Here is a 19,820-nt window from a genome sequence, read left to right on the forward strand (position 1 = left end):
CAGTGGTTATTCTAAGTCTGAGACTTTGCAGGGTACTTTGCCTATATCTTAAGGATAATTTGGGATTTAAGAAAACTTGAAGAAAAATTGTACCAGAGAGATGATACAGCTCGTATGGCATCTGCCTTGCATTCAGCTGACTTGAGTCTGACCTTCAGTACCACATAGGGTCCCGAGTGCAGAGCCAGGAGTGATCCCTGAGTGCAGTGCTAGGAGTAAGCCCTGAACACCTCTGTGGGTAGTCCAAAAACACAAACAAAAACTTGAAGGAAAATTTACCTGGAAGCTGAATGTAAGGGGCAAGTGGGTTTGTTACCTGAATTACACCAAGTTTTCAAGGACCATATTCAATTGCTGGTCCTGGTTGGTGGCTGCTGTTATCAGGATGCTAATATCTAGGTACAACAGCTCCACGAAGCCTCCCAGGGACAAAGAAGGGAGGTCAGTCATTTCAAGGACCTCATGAGGGTGAATCTTAGAGGAGTTGTATCACTGTATCACTGTCATCGCGTTGCTTGTTGATTTACTTGAGCGGGCACAGTAACGTCTCTATTACACTCAGCCCTGAGATTTTAGCAGCCTCTCCTTACTCATCTTTCCCAACGATTGGAGGCTCTTTCAAGGTCAGGGGAATGAGACCTATCGTTACTGTTTTTAGCATATCGAATATGGCACAGGTAGCTTGCCAGGCTCTAAAGATGAGTATTTACTAAAGCCTTTCTTCTGGCATTTTACAAATTATCCCTCTTTCTATCTTGAATCCCACCTTTCAATCTCTAAGTCTATTTTACAAATGAGGGGATCAGTTCTGATCAAACAGCTGACAAAAGGTAGAGCATGCATATAATCCTAGTCTGTCTAATCTAAAGCTGAGACTTCAAAAAGATTCTCCAGAGAAAGGAAAATACAGGGAGAAAAGTGAACCTAAAAACAAAAAAAGGGGGGATGGGGGGAAGGGCAAGGTGTCTGGATAACTCTTTTCCCTTGGCTTGAAAAGAGACACATTGATAAACTCCAGAGACATGGCTGCAGGAACTTGGGTGCTTGCTGGAAGCTGATCCAAGCAGAAACTCAGCCCTGGAGTCCCAGCACCAGATTTGCTGAGAACCAAGGTTCATAGAATGTCAATGAGACTTCAAGGGCCGATGAGATCCCAGAAGTGTGCTCCTATATTCCCAAAGGAAGAGCCAAGTCAGGTCAATAGTGATTGCAATGATGGCTCTCCTGGGGCCTCAGTTTCCCAGTGGGAGACACCTCCCACTGTTCCATCATACTTCCATCAAAGGCAATGGTAAGTGGGTCTGACTCTCTTTGATTAAGAATTATTATTAGTCACAAGGAGGATGGTAATCAACAGTCCTAATTTATATACCTCCCTTTCCCCCAGGGCCTCTGATTGAGAGGAGTGTGACTTTTTCAGTTTATTAATATACCCCACATCTGGGTAAACGGTACCACGGAAAGGGCTCAGTGAGATGGAGGTTCAACATTTCCACTGGTTTCTTTACCTCTCTCTGATTGACATTTTGAAAGTAGCTCAAATGACCTGTCTATGACTTTTTTAATGTTTTGAAATTTTAACGTAGGTCCTGGGTTAAAAATCAGAGGACCCCCATGTTGTATCCCAGAGGTGTTTCCTGCTTTCCTCTGAGGTTGTGTAGTATCACACTGTATCCCATTCAATTAAAAGAGACATTCCCTGGAGCGTTAATTTCATCTGCTCTTCCCACCTTGTAAGCCCACACATGTTATGGAGTCAAACAATGCAGGTCCTCATCCGGTGACAGCCTTGTGAAAGACTCAAGATCATTTTGAATTTTTTTATCCTCTTAAAAAGTTAGAGAGGAGGCCGGAGCGATAGCACAGCGGGTAGGGCGTTTGCCTTGCACGCGGCCGACCCGGGTTCGATTCCCGGCATCCCATATGGTCCCCCAAGCACCGCCAGGAGTAATTCCTGAGTGCAGAGCCAGGAGTAACCCCTGAGCATCGCTGGGTGTGACCCAAAAAAAGCAAAAAAAAAAGTTAGAGAAATCCTTAATTGCTCACAGGTCTGAAAGTCATGACTGTAGAATATTACATTTTTTTTTCAAAAGGCCTGGCCCCCATATTATTAATATTTTCTGTTTACTTCATCACATCTAACTGTAATGGGGCTTATAGACCTCCAAATCCACTTTTATCCCACAGAAATTTGCTCATGCCCACCCAACAGATGATGCTTGAGTGAGATATCATTTGGGTGTAGGATAAAGGAGCAGTTTCCCTAATAAGGTAAGCCAATGAGCACATCCTGCCACCTCTGGGTGTGACATAAAAGTCCAGTGCTGGACTGAACATCAAGGACATTCATGCTATCAACGTCATTTACTTGATCTGAGCTTGTGCATGCCCCCATCTCCCTCTCTCTGACTTCAGTTTCTCCAGTCTTCAAGAATCAGTTATTCGTTATTCTTTTCTTTTTAACAGCCCCACCCCCACCCCAGTCCTTTCCCCCAAGAATCTGTTATGCTTGCCAAGCAATCAGAACCCCTTTAAGACCGATCTTCTATGCCATGAGATCACTCGCTCATCACGTCCAAGTCTAGGCTTCTCCTCCAGTAGGTCAGACCAGGTCTTATTCACCTTAGACCCTCGTGCCTGGCCCAGTAAACCAATGCTTCCTGCCCACAACTGCTTCTCTCTCAGCTAGCCATTCCTCAGGAGAAGCTGACATTGGAGAGAGAACAGAGAATAGATCCAGTGTGGATCTATTATTCATGTGATCCCTGTTAGGGGCCTTAAACTCTCTGAAGTTTGATTTCCTCCTGTGAAGATAGGGAAAAATGAGACTCCTTTCTTAATAGGTCCATATTAGGGCTTCCTGGGTCCAAATCCTACTCACTACAGCTAGCCATATGAGTTCCAAATGTGACTTCCTTATCATCTTTATTCTCTTCTCTTCCTCCTTCTCTCTCTCTCTCTCTCTCTCTCTCTCTCTCTCTCATTTTATACAAGAATGGCAAAATCTTGGAGTACATTTCATTAGACTGCTTAGCTGACAGCGCAACACTATCTTTTCCTAAGCTGCCTGGCTGGACAGTTTGCACCAATACGATTGGTGCAAAGAAATCAGGAGAACAAATCAAACCCAGACAAGTTTCAGACCCAGAAGGGAGGTGTGGAAGCACACTCTGGCTTTCCAGTTGAGGAAGAAGGACAGGAGGACAGGGTGGTGGGTACCTTTCAGCTGTGCTGGGTGTCTGCACTGGAAAGAGCATTTGCTGCCAAAGGTGGTGCCCTCAGGGCAAGAGAAGGAGGCTGCATAGACATGATGTTGGTCTGGGAGGCCACAGTCCACTGGCTCACATGCCACCTGTTTATTCCATTTGCCCTCGCTGCAGGTGACAGTGACACTGGGCCCCGTCTGAAAAACAGAAACACACATAGTGAGAAGCGGTAGAGGACCCCAAATGAGTAGCCTAGATGCACCCGATGAAAGCTCCGTGTTTAATATCAGCTCCAGCCACTGCCACAATATGAGTGAGATATTCCAGTCCCCATTTTACAGATGTAGAAACTGAGGCTCCAAGACACCAAGTTACATAACTGGAAAGAGGATATGTATGGATGGAACCTAAAGACTTTCCTCTCTGATCTGTATAGAGCTTTTGTAGAGTTTCCCAGGTCATTATTTCCATTATATTAATGAGAATCTTGAGTTTCAGATCTGTTGGGGGGGGGTCTCCTGACTTTTTTCATAAAACCATCTCTGAAACATAGCATGTGGTAGGATACTCGCCCTGGATCTTAGTATCTTGATTCTGCAGAAAGTGGTAAGGACTCTATGGTAATGGTTGGTACAGAGTGGATATTACCCCAAAGTCTGGCTGTTAGTCCTCCATGTGCTGAGACCAAAGGCAAGTCACTTTCCATGCCTGAGGCTCACCTTGGGCATGGAAAGTACGGATCACTTTCTGAGCCTCTCCCTCCTCTCATACCTGCTAGGTCCACATGTGAGTGACCCTGATATGAAAGAGAACCAGGTGAGGAAAGCGAGAGGGGAGACAGGAAATCAAACCAGACTGGAAGAGGGGGGTGTCACGTGGATGGAAAGGAGAGGCCACGGTGCAGAGCCAAGGGAGAGACAGTCACCAGAGCCTGCAGGCTCCCATTCCAGCAGGAAGCTGCCAAATCCCAGGGGACTGGGGATGCCAACTGCTAATCTGGCATTTTAAAGCCAAAGGATATTTTCCCCCTCTTAAACACACATCAAAGGGAGACGGGATCCCTCCCTGCAAAAACTGCCTAATTGTTTTCACAGGAGTTCAGACCTGCCACGTCTGACAGGGAAGGAGGTGTCTCAGACAAGTCATCGAGCTCCCGAATGGGCCTCGGGTCAAGCCCAGAAGCACTAGACAAACAGGAGTTCCCAGCAACTGGGTGTGAGCCCTGTGCGCTCACTGCATGAAGCTGAAGGTGGGGCAGCTCTGGCAGAGGCTAACTTTCCTTACACGTATCTGGAGCCCTGAGGTCTGAAGGTTCACCTGCTCCTGCTCCCTCATCCCCACCCAGACAGCTCAGAAGCCACCTTCTGCTGTGTCTCTGTTACACAGCCGCTCGCCACCACCACCTTGCAGAACACAGCTCCTCTCCAGTGCTTTCTATCTGCTGAGGGAGCTCCCCAAAACCTGACTCCCAGCTACCCCCATGTCGGCAGCCAGAGGACCTTTATCGGCCTCGCTCTGACCATGTCGCTTCCTCCTGACCGAGCTGTCAGAGCCTTGCTTCTCTGGCCCAAATGTGAGAAGGAGTTCAGCCAATGAAACCTCCAGACCAGTTCTCGGGTTCTGCTGCCTTTGGGCATTTTTTTTTTTATTATTCCTTCACTATGCTTCTCTATATCCCACAGATGAGATCATTCGGTATCGTCTCCTCTCCTGACTTACTTCACTCAGCATGATACTCTCCAGACCCACTGGGGGAGGGTGGGGGTGAATAGTATCGGGAGCAGGGAGGTACTGGGACAATGGAGGAGGGAAGCGGTGGATGAAGTGTGTGGTGTTGGAACGTTTTTTTGTATGCATAAAATTCTACCATAAGCAGTATTGTAAATCATGGCGTCTAAAATCAAAGATATTATTTTTTTTTAAGAGAGAGGCATAGAGAGAGCAAGAGAGAGCACAGCACGTGCAAGACAGACAGGCAGACAGAGAGAAAGAGAGCGTTTTCCCTGAGACACGTGGCATGCTCTTTCTTTCTAGTTTCTAACTGGGTTTCTCCTGTCTCTTCTGCCTGTGCCCAGAGCACATATTTCTTCCCTCTCACTCTTGTCCAAATTCTCCAGTTCTCGGTTTCCTGTTTCTTCTTCCAGGGAACCTTCTTCAATGTCCCTTGCGTTTCCATACCCTTCCCACTGGGCACTACCCTCTACAATATCGACTGCATGGCGAAGTTGTCCACTCCCTGTCACCGGCCCCTGAGCTCCTCGAGAGGAAGGATGAGGTTGATCTTAGTGACATATTTTCCTTTGGCACCTAATACAATGTCTGGTTCCCAGCAAACAGATGTTGAGCGATGAGTGAATGAACACATTGACAGAGGACTCACCGCTCCCTAAAGCAGCCCCTTCCACTAGCGCAGAATTGAGGCTGCCAAGGTTTCACTGCCAAATGCTCAGCCCCTGGTCTTGCAGATTTTCAGCATCCACACAGACTCTGGTGCAGGTCGAATGGAGCACTACTGTCTTAGAATTCCTGGAAGAACCCACTCACTTAATCCGTACATATTTACGGAGCTGCTACTCTGTGGGGGTAACTCTCTCAAGTCCTCGGGGATCAGCTGAAAACTCTTTCAGCACCCCGGCAGCTTCTCCTGGGTCGGAGAGAGGCTCCAAACACAGCCCCTAGCACAAACCTGGCTCTTGATTAGCTCATCATCGCGCTGGATCTGGAGCACGTAGCCCGTCCGACAGCTCACGGTACACTGGGCGCCGTGGTAATGGTCACTGCTGGAGCAGTTGAGAGAAGCATTCTTCACTGCCAGCTCTGGGCAGTCTGTGGCTTCGCATGCGAAGTGTACACAGCTGGAGAGGGAAGGAAGCAGAGGGTCAGAGGGAACTTTCCTAAAGTACCACCAGATGCTGGCTGCAAGATAAAGGCTCTTGGTCGCTTTCTCGGATATGTTTGGAGGGCTGAGATAGAGACAAAGAGATGCTGGCTTGGGTGAAGGCGGAAGACCCCCCAGAGGCAGGACAGTGTTCAAGTTTATCTTTCAGAGCACATGTTATGAAAACGGAAACCCTAGGATTCAAGTCCTGGTCCTTGAAAGCTTCCTGGGTCCTGTTGCTTTCGACCTGGCAGAGTCTCCGTTTTTGCTTGTATGAAATGAGGATATTAGGAATCCAGCACGGTATTCATTGAGGGTTTGATCTGTCACCCACTGAGTTGAATGGAAGTCTCTTTATACTCCCTAATAGTACTCATGTTTAGAGATTACTGGGAGGATGAAATCAGATCATTCAGGAAAAGCTCAGAGTGGCACACTGGGCACATAAATCAACCGAATGAACCACAGCTAATGGTATGAATAAAGCTGAGCTCTAGTGCCTACTAGCTGTAGGGTTTGAGCTAAGGCATAGCACCCTGATGAGCTTCAGTTATTCTTAAATCTGACCCATTCAGAGACAGGAGACCCAACTGAGGTACCGGGTGGAGAAGTCTATAAACAACAAAGTGATCTATGAATTGTCACTAAGTTTCAGAGATCATGCCTTGTGTCTTGCTGAAGTTTCAGCTTCAGTCTTTCTGCCAATTTGAATCCTACCCTTACTGCAGGTGAATTGCCACGGGAAGCTTTCCCGGGTGTCCCCAAGTGAGCCCTCTCACAGGCACGCTGCCTTCTTTTCTCTAAGGCTATTGCTTCATGCAGCATGCCTTGAAAGCACAGTTCCCAACCGCTGGAATGTAAAAGAATACAAATGGAAACGACATAACATCCCTGTAACTTGGGTGATCTTTCCCCTTACTTTACAGTTACACAGACAGTAACATTAGTGGCTATTCAAGGATTGCTTATATACATGAGCTCACTCCATCCTCACGACAGCCCTATGAGCTAAGTGTTATTCATTTTACAGGTGGAAAAACCAGGGAACAGCAAGATTAAGTTACTCGTGTAAGTTCCCACCCAGATGTGTACCTCCCAAAGTTGTCCTTGTTAACCTTACCCCACACCTGGACTAGAATGCCATGACAGCAAAGAACAACACCCAATTCATCTCCCAACACTTCGTGTTATAAGAAGGCTGTTCAGCATGTAGTATTTGTTTCTTACAAAGCAAGACACTAGAGGTGGTAATGTGTTAAATGGGCTCTTGAGCAACTCATAGAGGTTGAAATGATGAATACGAACCCTAGGAGCTTGGGACAGTGTGTGTATGTGTGTGAATGTGTGTGTGTGTGGAGGGAAGGGAGAGGGCAGTTTTCTTTAACTTTTGCCTCTCTAGATCTTTTGTGAGGGGGTGTTGATAGCCAAGTACTGCTCAGAGGGGCATAGGGGCCACTCCTAACCATATTCAGCCACTGAGCCAGCAGTCCAGTGCCAGGGCCCTTAGATGTGTTGCTGCTCTCGCTGGCCCTGTGGGGCAGTACTGACAGATTACTCCCAACAGTGCTCAGAAAGTCTCACCAGAAGATGCTTGGGGTTCATGTGGTGATGGTAATTAAACCCAAGTTGGGCACATAAGCTAAGACAAGAAATTCAACCCTTGACCTATCTTGCAAGTCTCCTCTGGCTCTTCTTATAAAGAGCTTTGACACAGGGACACAGGGTACACACACCAATAGCTAAATTTGCTTTACAAGTTTTTAATTTTCAATTTTTTGCTAGGAAACAAGGAGAAACTCACCATCTTAAGAAAAAGGCTCTAGGGGCCAAAGCAATAGTGCAGCAAGTAGGGCATCTAGCTTAAACATGGGTGATCTAGGTTCAATCACTTACATCCCATATGGTCTCCCAAGCCTGTGGGAAGTGAACCGTGAGTGCAGAGCAAGGAGTAAGCCTTGAGCACTGCCTGGTGTGGAATAATAATAAATAAGAAGAAAAGAAGAAGAAAGGAGGAGGAGGAGGAGGAGGAGGAGGAGGAGGAGAAGAAGAAGAAGAAGAAGAAGAAGAAGAAGAAGAAGAAGAAGAAGAAGAAGAAGAAGAAGAAGAAGAAGAAGAAGAAGGAGGAGGAGGAGGAGGAGGAGGAGGAGGAGGAGGAGGAGGAGGAGGAAGGAAGGAAGAAGAGGAGGAAGGAAGAAGAGGAGGAGGAGGAAGGAAGAAGAGGAGGAGGCGGAAGGAAGAAGAGGAGGCGGAAGGAAGAAGAGGAGGAGGAGGAAGAGGGGGAGGAAAAGGAGGAGAGGGGGAAGAAGAGGAAGAAAAAAGAAGAAGAAGAAGATCTTCGATGTTTTTCTAGGTGCCAGTTTCTGGCTTTACTGCTCTGTGTCCTCTGTCCCTGCTCAAAAGGACGATGATTGTTAAAAAGTGCGTGTGAGAGGGTGGGTGCACTGGGGGACTTGGGGGACTCCACCCTCCAAACCTAACTTCAAAACATCACAGACTCATTTATTTCTAAAGCACTCAGAGAAGGGCCAGCATTTGATTTAGGGTTCATGGATCTGAAGATCCATGCCAGTGGGCTTTGGGCTCCCATACAGCCTTAGTTCCAGAAGTCGGGACAAGTGGAATTCAGCGGCATTGGCCGACATAGTCCAATGCTGCACCCTCTTTCCTGCTCACGACAACCTCTGTGATGCACCACAAGGAGACCTGGGAAAGACGGCAACTCCAGAATCAAGCCATGGGCCTCTGTGCATGCTGTGTAAACACTGGAGAAAAAGAGCCACATGGTTCCAATTTAAACCCATTGACACTGTAAGCTACCCGCTTCCAATCGCTCTCTGACCTGCTCCTTACATCTTGGCCCTCCTCACTCCCCACTCGCAGAAGGCTGCCAGGCTTGCCTCTGATGAAAACCAGTGGGCTTTTGAAGCCCTTCTAAAGACAGCAATTCTGGGATTTTCTGTGCTATGAGGCCAGAAAGTAAAATAAACAAAAAACAAAGAAACAAAAACCCAGCACCCTGTCCCCATGCTCTGAATATGAATGCACTTTATAGGAAATAGATATACTAAAAGCTGGCACTTCCAACAGTGGAAGGAGCACAGGTTTTTGAAACTGGGCAAGTCAGCCTCCCCAGCTCAGTCGTTTGACCTTGAAAGGTTCTAGGATACCCAAACCTTAGTTCCCTAGTTCATAACACAGTGATGATAAAATGACTGATCTCTCGAGGTTGTCAGCAGTGACATGTCAGCCACTCATTCATGGACTCAACGGACCTTGGCTGTGGGGCTTGCTCTTTCCCAAGCAGTGTTCTAAATATCCAGGGGTTAGAAAAATAGCCCACCCATATGTCATGTATTTAAAGTCTAGAGGACATGGCCCAAATGCAGGAAACAAGCAAGTTTTAGATAGTGATATGGGCAGCAAAAGCACCGAAAAATTAAATTGAAATTATAGAGGGTCAAAAAAAAATGACCTGTGTAAAACACCATCTGTACTCCTATGTTCATTGCAGCACTATTCATAATAGTCAGAATCTGGAAACAACGTGAGTGCCTGAGAACAGATGAATGGATAAAGAAACTGTGGTACATCTATAAAATGGAATACTATGCAGTTGTTAGGAAAAATGAAGTCATGAAATTTGCCAATAAATGGCTGGACATGGAGAATATCATGCTGAGTGAAATGAGAATATATTGTAGGACTAATATCCATGACCAGGGAAAATAGAGGCTAGGAGGACTGGTCAGTGGTTGAAATAAACCACAAGGGTGTGTGGGGTGGAAGGTAGGAAAGATAGAGAAGGGAACAGTATGACAATAACAGTTGGAAATGGTCATGGACAAGAACTGAGTGTTAAACAATGATAAAGGGATATTCCTGACAACATTTCAGTATCAGTATTGCAAGCCACAATGCTCAAAAGGGCTCAGGGGATACCTCTATGAGAACATCTGAAGTACAACCTGGATGGAATGAAGGGATCAGGCATTCAAATGCTTGAGATAGAGCCTAGCTCAGGCAGACTAAACAGCATGTGCGAAAGTCCAGGACAGGGTAAAGCTCAGCATGTCACTCAAACAAAAATAAATGTCTTACAAATACTTTGTTTGGAAACACTAACATTCCATTGGAAGGTGTGCTCTCTGGACCTCTTCACTACAAAAGGAAAATATTCTCTAGTCATTTGCATCCGCTGGTCCAAGATCCCATGCTTGACTCTGGAGAGGGGCACTGGATTCATGGACCAGTTATTTCTTCATTGGAGAACTTCTCACAGCCTCAGCTGTTCTCATGTACATGGTGGGTTTCCAGAGGGGCTAGGTATTCATCATTCCTGATCACCTTGTTCTCATTAAACATTGTTTAGAACTAGAGCATTGAGTGGATGAGACATCTTGGCATATTTAGCAACACCTGTTTGATCCTGAATCATAGAACTTGAAAAGAGGAAAAAAGGAGAAAATAAAAGGTAGGAGAGAGGGAGGGAAAGTATGGGGGACTACGTTTCACCTGCATCATCTCATCTGCAAAAAAATATCTTTACCAGTTACAAGAGTCAGTATCAGTACCTCTTATTATCCCTTTAATAAGAGGACTCTGAGATGCAGAGAGTTTCAGTCTCTTGACGAAAGGTACTCTGGATGGAGAAAATTTCAAAGGGTGGGAATGCATTTCTGTCCCTTAACTGCTGGATCTTTGCTTTTCTATAAGTTGGAAAGGGTTGTGTCAACACATCGTCCCGAAATGGTAAACACTGTCCCAACTCCCAAATAACTTCCTGACACAGCCTATCATTTCTGAAACACAGAAACAAAAATAAAAACAAGAAAAAGCAAACAGAAATCTTGGAAGGGGAACAATTTTTAATGCCCTTGAAAGGATGGTGAGTAAAAATAATGAAAAAAGGTTAAAAAAGAAGACATTTGTCAGGAGGTAGGAAGGTGGTGATGGGGAAAAGGATATGGATAATTCTATCACTGAAATTCTCACACCTGGACAAGGGTAGAGATTTTAATCCCCCAGCCTCAACACATGTATAATCTGATACTCAGAAATATTCCTTTCTAAACAAATTTAAATTAAAAAAGAAATATTCCTTTCTGCTCTATATTCTAATGTATTTACTTGTATAATCAAGTTCTACGTTGAGGTAGACCTTCAAAACCAGCTTACCTCACTTTGTTCTTTTCCTTTCTTTTTTCTTTCACTTTTTTTGGTCACACCCAACGATGCTCAGGGGTTATTCCTGGCTCTGCACTCAGGAATTACTCCTGGCGGTTCTTGGGGGACCATATGGGATGTTGGGAGTTGAACCATGTTTGACTAGGTGCAAGGCAAATGCCCTATCCACTGTGCTATTGCTCCAGCCCCTACCTCACTGTTTCACCCAACTAACAGGAATCCCAATCACACATAGCAGAGTGTACCTGAACACTGCTAGCTAGCCCAGAAGTTAAAGAGTTGGTGAGGTCCCCCCTCCCACTCAGTTCCTGACTTGTGTTCCTCTATTTTGCTTTGCTTATACCATGGGGAAACAATAAAATATAAACAAATGATTTATGTTTACAAATTATTCTGGGCTGCTCAGACAAGGAACTACAAAAAGGGCAGCAGATTCAACATTGAAAAAGGAAGGGGAGAATGCTTTGGCCACAGACAATGCAGGATCACTTGGAAAGTTAGCCTGAATATTACCACATTATGGCTTGTTTTTTTTTGCTTGTACAGCAATGAGTATCCCAGGAGAAGGAATCCTAAAAGACCCCCTCACTCTGTAATTTTTCTTACAGAGTGATAAATTCTTACAAATTAAACAAATTTTTATTTGTTTTAATTCTTACAAATTAAACAATCTTTTTTTACAAATTAAAAACAAAGAAAACAAAAAAATGCATTTTTTTGTTAAGACAGAGGTGAGATTTGAGGGGGTGAGGATGTGGCTTCTAGGGTCTAGGTGGATGATCTGCTGGACAGTTGACTGAGCACTTAATAAACAGCCCTTCTCAATTCTAGTTCAAGTTGGCCCAGTGGACCTAAAAGCCCACAGTGTCCAAATCTTCAGATATCTCCAAGAGGAGAAAGAATTCTACTTTATTTTAGTTTGTACTCATTCTCCTTATATTAAAAGGCTTATAATCAAAGAAGATAACTATTGCTGGCCAAACAAGCACAAATTTGTGGCCTCACCTGGCTTGTGGGATAGGAGTCTTGAAATTTATGATTAAGAGAAAAGAGTTTTTCCCTGGAGGCCCCGAGGACTGAATTCAAATGCTGGTTCTGCTATTAACATACTGGATGCGTTGGAATAACGTATTCACTTCCCTGCACCCTAATTATTCCATCTCAAGGATGGATACAGAATAGAGAATTTCCTCTCCCAACCCTCTAAGTGTCTAGAAGAAGACAACAGAGAGACATAGATTTCTTTGTGAAGAGAACAAAAAAGATTTGAATGACCTTATATGATGATATTGGTGTGGACAGTGGACATCCTCCCCCCCTCTTCCCCCCACACACACCTGCCTCAGGAACTCTGATAGGCTGCTGAGGCAAATGGGACATAGACAAGATTTAAAAAACATTTTGGAAAAGAGTCAGGTTGTATCCAGTGTGATTAAACAACAACTATGCTTAGATAGAGTTCCCTTTACAAGGAAATTGCCCACACCGGTGAGACCCAACAGTTACCCTGAGAGATGTCTGATCCCTGAGAGTTGTCTGATCTCTTTGTGGGCTGGGAAAGTCCAGTGAACTTGTGAGAAGGAATCAATGACCGATAGTCTTGAGATATTTCATTATGGACTCAAAATATTATATATGAGTTGCTGTATATTCCTTTAAATCCACCACACTAAACTGCATTAGAGCACAGATTCAAGAAAAAATTTGGATTTCAAGTGTAAGTATTGGGTCTGTTCTCAGCCCCTTTGTAGTCTATCCTACCTAGGAGATAATCTAGCCACAAGGAGCATCTATTTCCCACCCCAGCCCCCAAATTTTTCCCTAAATGTTAGCTCTTTGGATGGTCTGTCATGGAGAAAGTGGAAAGAGCTTTTGTAGGGGAAAGGTGATAAGGCAGATCATAAAAATTGAAGGTAGAAGGAAGGAAGCATGGAAAGAAGAAAGGAGGAGGGGTAAAGGGAAAAGAGAAAGAAGGAAAGAATAACAGAAGAAACAAATGAAGAAAAATGGGAATGGAGGAAGGAAAGAAAAAAGGAAGGAAGAAAAAAGAGAGGAAGGAAGGAAGGAAGGAAGGAAGGAAGGAAGGAAGGAAGGAAGGAAGGAAGGAAGGAAGGAAGGGAGGAAGGAAGGAAGGAAGGGAGGGAGGGAGGAAGGAAGGAAGGAAGGAAGGAAGGAAGGAAGGAAGGAAGGAAGGAAGGAAGGAAGGAAGGAAGGAGAGGGGGAAAGGAAGGAATAAAGGGAGAGAAATAAAGGAAAGAAGGTAGGTAGGAAGGAAAGAAGGAAGAAAGGAAGGAGGGGGAAAGGAAGGAAGGAGAAGGTAAAGAAAAGGAGAGGGGGAGGAAGAAAAGAAGGAGGGAGGGAGGGAGGAATAGAAGGTGGGAGAGGAAGGAAGGACAGAGAAAGGAAGGAAGGGGAAGAAGGAAGGGAGGGTGGGAGGAAGGTAACAAGGAAGAAAGGAAGGAAGGAAGGAAGAAAGGAAGGAAGGAAGGAAGGAAGGAAGGAAGGAAGGAAGGAAGGAAGGAAGGGAAGAATGAAAGAAGGGAAGGAGGAAGAGAGGGAGGGAAGAAGGGAGGGAGGGAAGGAAGTAAAGAAGGGAGGATTCTGTTTAGAATGTGTGTGCCTTGGACACACTGGAATTTCACTCCATGATGTTGCTTTTCTCACTGAAGAAGCCTCTGAAATTCCCCATCACTGTCATCTAACACGCCCCTCCTCTCATATTTTCTCTGTCCCCAAACTTGTTGTGGAGCTGGAATGAGACTAGAATTCCACAAGAGGACCTCTCACTTGAAAACTGATCCTGTTTTCTTGGGCCTCTGAATTTATTCCAAGCACCGCACTGGGACAGGAGACCCTTGAATCTAGGTCAGAACACGCAGCCTGAATTGATTTTGCTAGAGTGATGCCTCTCCCATGACAGCCCACTAGAGATCACACTGCTCTCGGGAGAAGAGAAAAGAAAATGAGGAGGATAAAGAAGGTGAAGGAGGAGGGAGAGAGGGAGGAGGTGGTGGAGAGGAGGGGGAGGCAGGAGGGAGAGACAGAAAGAATAGATGGGGAGGAGCAGGGGAGGGAGAACTGGAGGGAAGAGAGGAAGGGGTGTGGGAGGGAGGGGGAAGGGAGCCCCAGCCCCTTGACTACCTGGGAAGCGGCTGAGAGTCAAGTGAGCTGTTTCTACTACAGCCTGCTGAGAAGCATGCTGTCAAAAGTGATGCTCTTTACTGTGGTGTTTGGAGAATAAAGCAAAACATCCCGTGACTTCCTGCAGTTGTTGCTTATTTTTCTTTTCTTCCCTCCTGGTTTGTTTGTTTTTATGCATTTTCAAGTTTGCACAGTCCTGCCTCTCTGGGTAAATGTCGCTCCAGCTCCCCAGGGAAAGATGCTTTCCTTCCCCCCCATCGCCCCCCAGGGCATGGAGGAGGAGCTCCGGCATCCCTACAGCCTCACAACCCCCCCACCCCCACAGCATCACAAGTTCCCAGCTAGGTCCAAGGACAGGACCAAGCCCACTTCTGCCCTCAAGGCTGCAGCTCTAGCCTCGGTTTCATAGACTCATGTATGACCTGTCTCCCACCCACCCCCACCTCCCACCCCGCAAAAGTCCTCTCTCTCTTTGCTTGCTGGCAGACAAAGCCCAACATTGAGCAGCCTTTCGTTGGAGGCTCTGTGCACGCCGCAAAGCACAGGTGCACTCAGGAAATTAGATCATGGAATCGCAATGGTTGGTCCCTTCCTCGTCTCTCTTGGGAATCGCACATTAGGAGAAGTGGAAAGAATCACAGAGAACTCCCCATCCTCCTCATTTAATACATGGGGAAACTGAGGCCCCACACAGCCACACAGTGGCTCAGGGCCACGCCAGCGATTAGCGACTGGGCAACACCCGTCCCCTTACTGTATGTTCTTCCACAAGCTAAGGAATCTGATGAGAACATATCAATCTTTTTTTCAACACTTCTGTGGTTGGACTCAGGCACAGGCACTGTCCGCTAAGAATTAAAAAAAGACGGCAGATCCGGCACCCATCAATTTGGTGGTGGTCCAGACAGTCCGTAGAGGAGGAGAAAGCACTGCTGAAAAGGTCTGATGGATTTGTATTTTCCATAGACAGGGTTGCCCTAGGTTTCAAGAATTAACTTATTTTTATAGTCTGGAAAGCCAGGGGTGAAAAAGCCCTTTTGGGGTGAAATATAACAATGAGTGGTATTTAAGGAGTTCTTTTGCCACCGAATGATTGCAACAGACTTTGCACAACAGAAGCTAGAGACAGTGGGTACAGAACAATGTGGGTTTTGCAACCACCTTTTGTGTCCTCTGCGGGAGAAGGGTCGTGGGAAAGCTGGTGGACTTCCCTTGCTCCCCTCTGACCCCCAGGTATGCACGGCAGGATGAATTGCTCTTTTGGAAGCTCTTCTCCCTGGGAGAGCCCCCCAAGACCACAACTCTTTCTTTCTCCTCTGGGGTCTCATTAAACAAGCTTGAGAGAATGTTGTGTGACCCTGGGCTGGCCCATCCCTTTTGGGTGCTCAGGAATGCTCCAGTAACAGGAAGTGTAATAGGGACATTGGATGCCCGGACTGACTCTCTGAGGCTTCTGCCAGCTTAAGAACACTTGCAGAATCCTGAGGGGAAAAGCACCACCACTATTTCAGAAGTGGCCCATTAAGATCCTTTATAAATCTATCCCTTTGCCAGAAATACCACCCCAGTCCCTTTTAGCTACCCAAATTGTGTAGCTTGTGTCGCAGATGCCTGTCAAAGGTACAGATATCGATGGATGATGAAACGGTTAAAAGACGGACTCCTGGGCTATCAGGGCATCTCAGGAGCCAGATTTGGGAACTACATTCAACCTCAGTCACCACTCAAATACTAATCCACGATGAAGCAAATATAGGGCCTTGACATTGTACACACACACACACACACACACACACACACACACACACCATTTTGTAAGCTGGATATTTCAGCATTCCAGTGAAGGTTCTTATCCCCCTCCTTGTTCAAATGGTGACACCACCGAGTCCCCCCCGCCCTTAGCCCTCGGAGAGGGAATGCCACATTCTTGGGATGACCTCCACATGCTACCGTGAGCTCTGGGATGGCAAGCCAGAGAAAGAAAGTTTCGTTCTCACCACATTTCTGTTTCCCTCCCTCATTCCCAGAATGGAGAGACTTGGGGTGGGGGTTGGGGGGCTCTCAAAGGCAGAGTGAGCCAGAGGCCAAAGGATGGAGAACAGACACACACACACACACACACACACACACACACACACACACTGTAACAGCTACATACTAGGCTCCTCACTTCCAGAATTCCTCTGTCTCCACGGGACCCCCAATGGCCCTGGGCAAGCTGCCCCAGAATCCCTTACCTCTGCTCGGCAGAGCTGTATGTCTCCCCTCTCTGGCAGCTGCTCAGGGTGACGGGGTCAAAGTTGTCGAAGGAGCGGAGGGCCACCCCCGAGATGGCGACCAGGGCTGAAGTGAAGCTCACGCGCACGGCCCGGCTGTGGTAGAAGGGCTGGCTGAGGTCATGGACCACAGGGATAATCAGAGGATTGTTTCTGCAGCTCAGCACATGGAGGCCTGTCAGGGGAGACAGAGAGCCGCGGGGCCAGGCTCATTACTCAAGGCCAGTCACGCCCTCCCCAACGGGCCCTTCCCGAAGCCCCCAGACCCTTTCATGTCCCTGTACAAAAGCACCATTGGGTGGCCGGTGGGGATTTTGAGTTTGATTGAAAGTTTCTTTGTCTGCCCTTTTCTCTGGCTTCCACATCTTTCCAATCCCCTTGCCTCCCTGCCCCCTAAGCTTTCCCTTCACCCAGAGCTCAGAGCCACCCTCCCCCCCGCCCCCTGCCACCCCTCCCAAAGGCCACCCCTAGCCAAGCCTCCCTGGCCCTCATCTCCTCCCACTGTGCATTAGGGTTTGACAGTCTGAATTGCTAGCTTGCAGGCTGCCTTCCCAGTCAGTCATAAAGAGGATGGGCAGAGTTCCCGCAGTGGGGCTCTCCCGGGGTAAAAAAGCTTGTGCTGCTGGGAGATCAATGGGGAGGGGCCCTGAGGAGCAAAGCTGGGAGGTGGCTTCTCAGGGAAGGGTCCAGAACTGCCAGCCATGAGCAGTCCATGGAAACCCAGGTCAGCCTCTTTCAGGGTCCTCGGTTTTGGAGGCCAGAGAGAGAGCGAGTACAGCAGTTAAGGTGCTTTCCCTGTACATAGCTAACCTGGGTTTGATCCTCGGCATGCCATGTGGTCCCCTGAGCCCTGACAGGAATGTTCCCTGCACACAGAGCCAGGAGAGTAAGGTGCGGCCTGACCACAACAGGGTGTGGCCCCGTAAACAAAAAACAAACAAACAAAATAATCACAAGAACAGAAAAGACTGCAGTTCTCCACAATAACAAGGGGCACTTCCCAGGCTGAAAAGGGAATGGGGTAAGGAGGAGAGGAGATGCAAAGGGAAGATGTGGAAGGGACAGGATGGGATGGGATGGGGAAAGGAAGTGGGCCTTGGTGTTCAGTGCACTTAGGTTCAAGATGGAGCCGCATTCTAAGACTGTACTTCCAGCAAGCCCCAAGCCCTCTATTTCTGTATACAGAACTGGAGATCTCCTAACCGGCTTCACCAGGCCCCCCATTCAATAGTTCTCCAGGTAAAGTTAGGGCTCCATCCAGCTGCAAAGCTTCCACAGAGGGTTCCAGGATGCTGAGGACAGAGAAGCAGAGGATTCTGCTTCTGGAGCACCAAGCAGATAGATCTAGAGAGCTTCTACAGAAGGCACTGAACTTTTCCCTGACTTCACTGCATAATCTCTCCTCTTTGGAGACTTTTTTGCCATGCCCATATCAGCTATGGAAATATTTGTTTCTCACATAGAGCAATTTCCTAGAATTGCAGAGACGTGAAGAGGGGTTTTTTTTCTCTGCCTTATGGATAAATTCCCCCCCCTCCACCTTACAACCGAGTAAAGAAATAAGCATAAGCACAAAATCCAAATGTCCTCCCTGCTCCCCGGGCTTCTGCTTAACCCTGACGTGACCCCTAGAAGGCCTGCTTCCTCTTTGCAAGAGCTTGGTGGGGTGGAAGGCCGGGCTCCAGGGCCGGCCTGGAGTTCCTGGCACACAGAAAGATCATGCAGGGTAGGCAACGAACAGGGGGCCGAGGGAGAGGGGTATAAGGACTCTTCTTCGTATCAGGAACGCTAACCACCATCTTGAGCAACAGCTCCTTGAATTCACTATCAGAATGGCTCAATGAACGGCTCAGATTCTCCAGGGAAGTGAGTCGCAGGGCAGGATTCAAATTGAGGCCATCAACTTTGGAGAAGAGAATTTTTTTCCCCCTCTGAGCTAAGGAGCCTGTGAATTTGGGGAGGGAGAGTCAGTTCTAGTGACAGGTCCAACCCTATGCTGGGGAAGCTTCTCTACAGCTAGGTAGATGCAGAATCCTGAAAGTGGCCTTTTCTGAGTTGTGCGCTCACAGAGTTCTCCAGAGGAGGTTTGGAGACACAGCTACCGCCATGTGGGCATTCAATGGTATCTCTGGTGACAGAGTGCAAAGCGGGAAAATATGGCTACACCACCTTGGTGGTCCTACACAAGGTTTCTTGAGGCTTCACTGTGAGTTTCAGGTGCTAAAACCTACAATGGGGAAACAGTCTTTGTTCCCCATTTTTTTTTGTCAGAATCTTATGGAGATTGGCTTAAGATCAAACACTTCTAACAGAAAGTAAGGCTGGACAATGACCCTTCATGTCCCTAGCACAAGGTCCAGGCTTCTCTAGAGCCACAACTATACATCCTGATCGGAAGATTCAGTGTCCAAGAGGGAAGCAAGAAAGAGGAAAGGGGAGAAGAACACAATCCCCTGAGCAGATGTGGCAGCTGGTTCAAGAACAAGTAACTCCAGAGAAAGATGCTCACCTAGATCATGGCTCTGATCTTTGGTGTCGAACAGCTGGACACTAATAGTCTCCTGCTTTTGGTCCCCGTAGTAGGTTCCATCAGTCACAAGGTGAACAATGACAGCTGCAGCCACCATAGGCTGGGAAAAGTATGCCTGAAATGCAGACAACACAACATTCACTCAATTTGGTTGCACGGCCAAGAAGTAGCTATGGGACCAGAAGGGCAGGGACTGGCATGCAAGGAGAGTCTTCCACTTTAGGTGGGAACAGGGAAGTAGTGGTGTCTAACAGTGAGGAACATAAGCTCAGAGGCTCTTTCCTAGTTTTGCTCATCTTCCCTTGAGCTGTGTACTGTGGAACGTTGGCCGGGCCACTTTTCTGGGCTCAGGTCCCCTCAAATCAAAATAATGGATTAAATAACCTGCTACGTCCAAGGGTAGTGGTGAAGTTTTGAAAAGAGAATCCAAGCAAAATGCCTGGTACAAACTAAACACTCAAAACAATGATGTTATCGTTTTTGTCACTTCTCCAACCAAGCCAACCTGTTCTCTAGGTATAGAGAAGATGAACCCAAATTAGATCCAATCTTGGAACCGCTGCAGGCTGTGGAGCTCAATGTATTTCTGAGATGTCATCACCTCC

General features: G+C 46.9%; 1 protein-coding gene across 1 annotated transcript in view; it reads right to left on the minus strand.

Annotated features, from left to right (window-relative positions):
- PAPPA (pappalysin 1) overlaps positions 1-19,820 on the minus strand; it is a 271,315-nt gene that overhangs the window by 53,418 nt on the left and 198,077 nt on the right. Inside the window, exons 12-15 of the mRNA XM_055123816.1 lie at positions 19,195-19,330; positions 16,647-16,860; positions 5,893-6,061; positions 3,220-3,403 (exon numbers count right to left, since the gene is read on the minus strand). Of these exons, the coding sequence (XP_054979791.1) occupies positions 3,220-3,403; positions 5,893-6,061; positions 16,647-16,860; positions 19,195-19,330 (703 nt within the window). The remainder of the gene's footprint in view (positions 1-3,219; positions 3,404-5,892; positions 6,062-16,646; positions 16,861-19,194; positions 19,331-19,820) is intronic.

This window comes from Sorex araneus, chromosome 1 (genome assembly GCF_027595985.1).
Source record: "Sorex araneus isolate mSorAra2 chromosome 1, mSorAra2.pri, whole genome shotgun sequence".
In the NCBI taxonomy this organism is placed as follows: Eukaryota; Metazoa; Chordata; class Mammalia; order Eulipotyphla; family Soricidae; genus Sorex; species Sorex araneus.